The sequence below is a fragment of the Rhinopithecus bieti genome, unplaced genomic scaffold (assembly GCF_001698545.2).
Source record: "Rhinopithecus bieti isolate Rb0 unplaced genomic scaffold, ASM169854v2 scaffold_25304, whole genome shotgun sequence".
Taxonomy (NCBI): domain Eukaryota; kingdom Metazoa; phylum Chordata; class Mammalia; order Primates; family Cercopithecidae; genus Rhinopithecus; species Rhinopithecus bieti.
The window spans coordinates 517622-526775 of NW_016811568.1; the positions used below are offsets into that span (position 1 = coordinate 517622).

Below are 9154 nucleotides of genomic sequence, written 5' to 3' on the forward strand. Positions count from 1 at the left end.
TTGTTCAGTTCAATTTCACATTTAAATTTCACTTGTCATCAGAACAAATTTGGAGATCTTTAACTAGATAATTTTAAAATAGAATCAAAAGGGATAGCGCACCTTTCATTTAAACAAAGTCTTTCCAGACTAAAAATAGATTTATATATATATATTTTTATCCCTCCCTTTTAATTCCCCCCACCCTTTCCCCATCATCCCACCCCTCCCCCCTCCCCCCACATTGTCACTATGGAGATTGTGTCCATGGAAACAGCCATTCCAACGTCTTGGGTCTTTCTTTCCTGTGGTGTCACCGGTTTGAGTGTGATGTGAGAACTTAGGAAGGAAGTGCTGGCATGGGCAGGCACGCGGGGCGGGGCGGGGCAGGGTGTGGCTGCACGGTAGGACGATTTCCATTCCATCACGAGTGTCCACCACCTTCTCATCTCCACAGTCTCACCTGGAAAACAAGGGACAGACACTGAAGGCCAGGAGCCTCCACAGGGTCCACCACCAACAGCCGCTGTTCCATGGTACCCCTGGGAGCTTTCAGTAGGGAGCCTGCACTCAGACCCCTCTGTAGATGTGCTGCTGGTGTGGGACACACCTGAGACCCAATGCCGGGGCCACTGTGTGGCTTTGGATCTGGAATGTGATTAAAGGCAGCAATGACCCAGTGGGGGTGCTGGGGCCGGACTTTGAGGGCTCCTCAGGGTATGTCTGCCTTCCTAGTGCATAAAGGAACCAGGACAGCAGAGAACTCCCTGACCTCAGGGCACGTCCCCAATTGTGGGGCAGCTGGTGGGGTTTTGCCAGTGTCAGATCCCAGCTGTGACTGAAACCTACAGTACCTGGTCAATCTGTGGAAGAACCTTCTCGAAGTCCAGCCTCTTAGGAGAGTTGCACAGTTGCCTCTAGTCGATACAGCTAGTTGTTTTTGAGACAAAATCTCACTCTGTCGCCTCGGCTCCCTGCAGCCTTGACCTGGGCTCAAGCAATCCTCCCACCTCAGCCTTCCAAGTAGCTGGTACTACCAGGTACACGCCACCATCCTCAGCTAATGACAAAGTTTTTTGTTTTTTGAGACAGAATCTTGCTCTGTTGCCCAGACTGGAGTGCAGTGGTGCAATCTTGGCTCACTGCAGCCTCCGCCTCCTGGGTTCAAGTGATTCTTGTGCCTCAGTCTCCCGAATAGCTGGGATCACAGGTGCACGCCACCACACCTGGCTAATTTTTGTATTTTTAGGAGAGATGTGGTTTCACCATGTTGTTCAGGGTGGTGATCTGCCCACCTTGGCCTCCTAAAGTGCTGGGATTACAGGCGTGAGCCACTGGGCCTGGCCCACAGTCAGTTCTTCATGCTTAAAAGGAATGCTCTTCCCATGGCCTCTAACAGGGAGGGCAGGATTTCTGAGGCTCAGACAGAGCTGGACTATGTTAATCCTCTCGACCTCTCAGGAGCCTGAGAACCCTAGGTCTCCCATCCCCAGGCTGGGGGGCTTCTCTCCTCTTCCAGCCCAGGTGCAGAAGGGGATTCTGATGGCCTACATAGGACAGATGGATTATACCAAAGGTCCCTGTGGAATGCTTCATGGGCCATCCTATATGGAAAAGTCTCAAAGAGAAACAGCAGTTTCCAAGGAAATCAGTCCAGTAAAATTTCACGAGAAGCCAGAAGTGATGGCAGCCTCGCCCCTCCTTCACTTGCTATCTGCCAATCACTGTGCTTAAGACTGTCACTGGGGCTCAACTAACTGCTTCCTCAAGCCCAATTTGGTGCCCTCCCCTTACAAATAAACCCTAGAAACCCAGGTGTCACCAGCCCTTTCTGCTTCCATAAAGTTTACACACACAGAACTGCTAAGAAGGCTGGGGCCTGCAGGAGCTAAGAATGAGCTGTTCCCAAGCACGTACATGCACATGCTCTTGCCCAAGGAAGTTCCTGACCACTTGGCAGGTAACAACAATGAGGAGGAACACGCTCCACAGAGGCCACGGCACAACATCACCACACGCAAGTAAAGGCAAGCCTTGGGAATGCAGGCCAGCAGCTGAGCTAATGGGCACCTACCTCCAGGAACACAGAAGGGTGTCATCTTGTTGGGGTTGTGGGATGCCCGTGGGAATCAAGGTCAATGCCCACATGTACCCTGCCAGGCTCTGCTCATGGAGGGGACAGGGCAGGGTTTGCCCTCTTTACGAGTACACAGCAGTCTTGGGCCTGCACCCCAATCTTGCTCATTACTCAAAAGAACAGGACCCCACACCAGCTCCCCACTGAAGAATGAAGCACACATCAGCAGCCAGGGTCTGCCTGGCCAGTCGACTCTGTGAGCTGCTACCTGTGGGCCCCTCCCTGGGGTGCATGGTGGCCCAGGCAGCAGCAGTTTTTCAGCACCTGCAGCCTGGGGCTCTGCCCTTCACCGCCTTCCCAACAGGGAGTGTTCCCTAGGTCTGACAACTAGACCAGCCCAAACACATGATATCCTGAATGTAATGGGACCCTAACTTTTCAAGAGTTACTTCAAAAAAAAATTGTTCCTTTAGTAGGGAAATTAGGAAGGAAAATTCTAGAAAGGCCCTGGGCTAGAAGCTTTACAGATATTAGTTCACAGTGACGTGGACCTGCCTGACCCCCATCTTCAAGAGAGCTGAAGCTCAGGAAGGCGACAGGTGTAGCCCAAAGCGACATGGCCAGAGGTGGGACTGGGGCTTTCCTGACTGGGTCCTAGGAGCTGCATGTCCTAGGGCATGGGGTGTGGCTGAGAGACGGCTGGACCCAGACAGTGAGCCTGGGAGCAGCCGTGGTGCCAGCTGGCCTGAGCAGCAGGAGTGACCTGCCGCCCCTATGCTGAAGACTGTCAATTCTCTTTTAAAGAACGTCATCTTGCTGCTCAGCTGCCAGCATCCAGGGTTTCGTCTTGGGCCAACACCTTCCCAGGCTCTCTCACTTGTTCTCTCCCTCATTCCCTTCTCGCTCACACTGTCCTTTCTGCTCCCCTTTGGCCTCATCTGTGGCCTGAACCTGGGACGCCGTCCTCATGTCCCTCCATATCAGACTCCAAGCCTGCCTTTCCTAATTGCAGCAAAAACTCATCATCTCAACACCACTCATTCTGGCCAGGATTCACCCAGAGCCCATTTCCTCATTTCTAAAATAGACATTAATTCTGACTAGAGAGGAAGGATGTGACAAGAAACCTAATTCTGAATCTATACTGATTTAGGGCACTGATGTTCAGGGTCCAAGAGCCCTTTCTTCTCTAGGATGGCACTAATTTCTTTTTTCTTTTTTTCTTTTTTTGAGATGGAGTCTTACTCTGTCGCCCAGGCTGGAGTACAGTGGTGCGATCTAGGCTCACTGCAAGCTCCACCTCCCAGGTTCACGCCATTCTCCTGCCTCAGCCTCCCGAGTAGCTGGGACTACAGGTGCCTGCTACCACGACCGGCTTTTAGTATTTTTAGTATTTTTGTATTTTAATTTTTTGTGTTTTTGTATTGTTAGCCAGGATGGTCTCCGTCCCCTGACCTCGTGATCTGCCCGCCTCGGCCTCCCAAAGTGCTGGGATTACAGGTGTGAGCCACCGCGCCCGGCCTGGGATGCACTCATTTCTTTAACACAGACTCACCTGGCACTAGCATAGTTACATGCCCCGCTCTGGGCTAGGCTTTGACAGATGTGGTCCCTGCCCACGTGGAGCTTACATTCTAGTGGAGAGACAGGTAGTAAACAAGTAAACGATCTGAAATTGTGGTGATGCTAGGACAGCTGAAAGTGAGGAGCGGGGCAATGGAGACAAGGATTTAGAAAGGGAAAGGCTTCTCTGAGGAAGCGGCATTTAAGCTGGGACTCAGGAGATGGAGCCTGTTTTCAACATGAAGACAGGGAGCTAAAGTGTTTGCAGCACAAGGAACTGTGTGTGCAGAAGCCCAGAGGGAGGCAGCCTGCCCCTTGAGGAGGTAGAGGAGGCCAGGGGCCTGGAGAGTCACCTGAGACTTCCACAGGGCTCTGGAGGCAAGGTGAGACGTTTGGACTTTATTTGGAAGATGACAAGACTCTCTGACGTAGAGAAGAGACAGGACTGGAGGGAGGCCTAATAAAGACTGCACTTGGCTACTGAGCAGTGGCAGGGAGGCGAGCACTATAGGAGCCGCAATGCCTGGGCTGGTGCTGGTGGGGAAAGAAAGTGGACAGACTCGGGCTCTCCTCTGGAGGTGTAATCCCGGACCACCTCTGGACCAGTCTGGGAAAAAGGGAATCTAGAATGTGACATTCATTCATACACAAATGGGCTGTGTGACATCCAGTTCCAGGGGCAGGGGCGCCACTCCCCATGCCCCGCCTTGCTCAGCTTCCATCCATGGCTGTTCTTTGCAGGGTACGTAGCACCCAGGATGCAGCATTAGCCCTGATCAAGGTTATAGGTTCCCATGTGCTGGACCACAAGGCCTGTTAGGGGAGGCTGGGGCCTCCTTGTTTAATTCACGACAGGAAGAAGAGCTGGGCCTTCCAATGTCAAAAGCTCTGCCAACCAATGACACAAGCCAGCAAGACAATCCACCTTGGCACAAGGAGACAGTGGGCAACCACAGGCCTGTGGAAGGACTTTTCCCCTCTGCACTCCTGGCGAGGGTCAGGTACAAGGTACATCACATGCTGGGAGGCAGGGGCAGCATCTTTTAACCCCAAGTCTTGGGTATTTTTTGCTATAAGAGACAGCTACAGGGTTCAATCTGCTGCCTTGACCTCTCCAACTCCCACGAGAAACCCACAGCTAGGCATGGCAGACCAACAGGCTGACAGCCAGTGCTGTGCTGGCACTTAAAGACATTTCCCAAGGGAATCTCAAAAGGTTGGCACTGCTATTCCTGTTTTTACAGAAGAAACTGAAGCACAGAGACATGGAGTGGTCTGACTTTAGTCACACAGTACCTATCAAACCACTTTCTCAGAACATGGCGCACCAGGAGGCAGACACACATGCACATCCACTGTCTGTGCCCTGCCTTGTCAGGGCACCCAGTAATGGCGGCTCTCTGTCCCCAGCATGGGGCCCAAGATAAGCCCTCCTTTAGTAAGAGGTGTGATTCCATCCCCAGTCACCAGGGCTTCTACCACAAATGAAGGACGGTGACCACGCTCAATGTCACTCTGCTGAACTGGGAAACCAGGAAAAGGTATCTGCCTTGCGGGAACAGCACATAAAAAACATTTCAGATGGACAGGACTGGATGCAGTGCGTCCATCCTCTCCCTCCAAGAGCTGAATGGTTCAACTTCGATGGACCTGAGACGACTCTACAATGGGTGAGGCCACTTCATCACTGTGCTTCAACCCAGAAGGATGAAGCTCATTGTTCTGTTGAAGAGTTGGCCGGGCACGGTGGCTCACACCTGTAATCCCTCCCCCAACTTTGCTCTGATCCCTCCACTGACAGCCCTACTCCCTGGAAGAGTAAAGAGGAAAGGCACTACACTCAATGTTCTATCAAGAAGGCACTTAGCACCTGACTTCTCAAATGGTGCGGCAGCCCAGGGGCCTTCTCCGGAAATTAGTAGTGGTAACAAGGGGCAGGGCATGTTCCAGAAGGTAGTCAGGTACATGGTGGTGCTGGAAGGGACAGGTCTAGCGTAGCTGTGTGGGTCAAACTCCTGAGGTTGACACAGAAGTCCTCCCATTTGAGAGAAATGACCCCTCAATGAATATTTCTGAGACAACTAGTCCTCCTGCCCCATCCTATAGCAGTAAGTGCCACAAGATACATTTTTGTTTTTCTTTTCTTTACAACCTATTTCCCCTCATGCCTCAGTGGGGAAGGGAGGGTGAAGGAGCAACATGGAGCTCAGAGGCCTGCAGCTTCTAGAGACCCAAGTCCTATCATCCTGTTTTCACAGATGCCTGCTGAGGGCCATGACCACAATCCCACACAAACTCACAACAAGCACAACTCAATCACAATAATTTTGTTTTGTTTTTTTTGAGACAGGGTCTCACTGTGGCCCAGCTGGAATGCAGCGGCACGATCATGGCTCACTGCAGCCTCAACCTCCAGGTTTGATCAAGCAATCCTCCCAGCTCAGCCTCCTGAGTAGATGGGACTAAAGGCATGCACCACCATGCATGGTTAATATTTTTTAAAACGTACAGACAGGGTCTCACTGTTGCCCAGGCTGGTCTTGAACTCCTGAGCTTAGGCAATCCTCCTGCCTCAGCCTCCCAAAGTGTTGGCATTATAGGTAGAAGCCCCACACCCAGCCTCAAGATTTTTAAGAGTAAAATTAAATCAGATGCTAGAGTCTACTAAATCTTTGAGGATTTTTCTTTCCTTTGTACTTCTGCAAAAAGGAATCCTTCAAAGTACTGGAAAAAAAAAGATTTCGAATAACAAAACCCAAGAGTTCTGTTGTTTTCAAAGGAAAACACACCATAAGCTTTACAGTAATGGAGCAAATTAAAAAGAGACCTTTGAGTGGAACCCTTTCTGAGATGGGAGAAAGAGCAGGGGCTACTGGCAAGAGGTGCCCTGCCCGAGGAAGAGACCTAAAAGCCTGTTGTGTCTACTCACAAGGCCACCCCTGGCTAGCTGTGCCCTGAAGGGCTGCCTTCAGGAACAGTCACCCTGCACCCCATCAGCAGTGGACAGTTTAGAAGGCCCCACTCCTTTCCACAGATATTCTGGGGAGCTAAGTAACCAATGGAAGAACACTGCATCCACCTGGTGGTGTCATCCATAGGATGAAATGCTGGTGGCAGAGCATGGAGCAAGCAGGAGGGCAGAGGCAACAAGGCCCGCTGGGAGCCGGGCAGGGTGCAGGGAGCCCAGTGGCCCCGACTCACCTGTGCTTGCTGTCCTTTCCATTCCCACGAGCACACTGCCCCCCTCACCCCCGCTCCGACTGCTCTGTGCTGAGGCTGCCTTTCGCGGTCTTGTTCTGCAAGGGGGGGAGAGGGCACGGAAGGGGAGGCTGACACAGGCAAAACCAAGAGGAGACAGGTGGGAGAGGACAGTGCGGAAATCAGGGGGGGCAGAGGGAGGACAGGAGTGGCACACGGAAAAGGAAAGAAAAGGCAGAGTCAGTCCTGACCGACAAACAGGAGACATTCAGACAGGGTTTTCTGAGGCAAAATGTAACCCTTAAAAAAGGGAGTTCTAAACATAACATGCAAATTAAGTAAAAATAAAGAGAATATAAGATCCTGTGACCGACCCTCCCTGGAAACAATTTTTAAAGAAAAGCATAAGCAAGCATCTTTCAGGAGCATTTTGAGGGCAGACCTCTCTGGACAACCTCCTCCTAGTACTTTCGGCCCTACTAGATTTAAGACTGTGAGTGACCAGTGACCACCAGGTGTCAGTGTGACCTCAGCCAGAGACACGGTGCAGCCCCTGCAGGAAACATCAGGTGGCAGTGGTCTCCATTCTGATCCTTTCTTGGGGCTCCTTCTCCGTATACACCCTCCCCATACACATATGTGGCATCCACAAACAGGCCATTCACCCCTCACCTTCCACCCTTTCCTAAAGGAAGCGACCACGAGACCACCTCCTAAATAAACTGGGAAGTGGAGCCGAGGCAGCCCATTCCACTGAGCATCAGGCTGCTTCTACAGAAGCACAACCTGGAAGAGACTGTGAGCTTCCCCAGAGCCTTGGGGTGAGCTTGACTTCTAGTCTGGGAAGATGCCTTTGCACAGGCCTCAAGGTCTAGAACCAGACTTACCAAACTCCAACCTGTGAACTGGGGTTCTATTCACCTCAAATGGAAATCAGTGGCTTGGTCAAGTTAGGTATTCTCGCCTCTCTTAATGAATAAACAAACACCAACTCCCCCAAAACACATTTCTCCTGGGATCTCATACTACTCCGAGTGCTGGTCCCCATGCCACGGGTCTCCCTTCAGCATCATGCCCCTCCACCCTCCCAGGGCCAGGAGTGGACTGGCAGTCAGAGGCACAGGTGAGGACAGGCGTGGGTGAGGCCCACCATCTGGTCTTCAGATCTTTCAGGAGGAGCCACCCTTGATCCCATCCCTGCTAGTAGCTCTTGGGGCCTCTGACTCACCTTGTGCTTAGGGCACCTCACCGAGAAGTTCTCCTCATGTAGCAAACAATCTGGAAGACAGAAGGGGACAGTCAGGTAGAGACTTCACAGCTGGACGTATGTGTGGTCATACTGGCTGGGACTGACAGGGTCAGACATAAAACTAGGAGGTCCCTACACTTACTTCTAATAGGAAAACATTAGAGACACCCCAAGTAAGCTGTAATACCTTAACATGATGGATATTGGTCATTTAAAAATTAACATTTTAAAAGAGTTAATGGTATGGAAAACACTCATGAAACAAAACTGCTTTAAAAAACCAGGATATACAAATGTATAAATGTGCTAATTTTATTAAAATGTTTCTATGCATTAAAAAAAGGCTTGAGGCTGGGCATGGTGGCTCACACCTATAATCCCAGCACTTTGGGAGGCCAAGGCAGAAAGATCACTTGAGTCCAACAGTCAAGACCAGCTTGGGCAACACAGTGAGATCCTGTTACTATTTAAAAAAAAAAAAAAAAAAAGGCCAGGCGCAGTGGCTCACGCCTGTAATCCCAGCACTTTGGGAGGCCGAGGCAGGCAGATCACGAAGTCAGGAGATCGAGACCATCCTGGCTAACACAGTGAAACCCCAACTCTACTAAAAATATAAAAAATTAGCCAGGCGAAGTGGTAGGCGCCTGTAGTCCCAGCTACTTGGGAGGCTGAGGCAGGAGAATGGCGTGAACCCAGGAGGTGGAGCTTGCAGTGAGCCGAGATCGCACCACTGCACTCCAGCCTGGGCGACAGAGTGAGACTGTCTCAAAAAAAAAAAAAAAAAAACCACAAAGGCTGGCGTGGTGGCTCACACCTGTAATCCCAGCACTTTGGGAGGTCGAGGCGGGCAGATCACAAGGTCAGGAGATCAAGATCAGCCTGGCCAACATGGTGAAACCCTGTCTCTATTAAAAATACCAAAAATTAGCTGGGTGTGGTGGCACATGCCTGTAATGCCAGCTACTCGGGAGGCTGAGGCAGGAGAATCACCTGAACCAGGGAGTCAGAGGTTGCAGTGAGCCGAGATCACACCACTGCACTCTAGCCTGGTGACAGAGCAAGACTCCGTCTCAAAAAAAAAAAAAGAC

General features: G+C 51.1%; 1 protein-coding gene across 4 annotated transcripts in view; it reads right to left on the reverse strand.

The window, feature by feature from the left end:
- Positions 1–9154, reverse strand: part of TCF20 (transcription factor 20) — a 116958-nt gene that overhangs the window by 5095 nt on the left and 102709 nt on the right. Inside the window, exons 4-6 of one of the 4 annotated variants that reach the window (XM_017894109.1) lie at positions 8046–8095; positions 6821–6915; positions 7–442 (exon numbers count right to left, since the gene is read on the reverse strand). In XM_017894109.1, coding sequence (XP_017749598.1) covers positions 6865–6915; positions 8046–8095 — 101 coding nt within the window. In that variant the 3' untranslated portion in view covers positions 7–442; positions 6821–6864. Of the gene's footprint in view, positions 1–6; positions 443–6820; positions 6949–8045; positions 8096–9154 lie in introns of those variants that run through there. The other 3 variants (XM_017894108.1, XR_001889608.1, XM_017894111.1) reach the window with 3 other exon arrangements.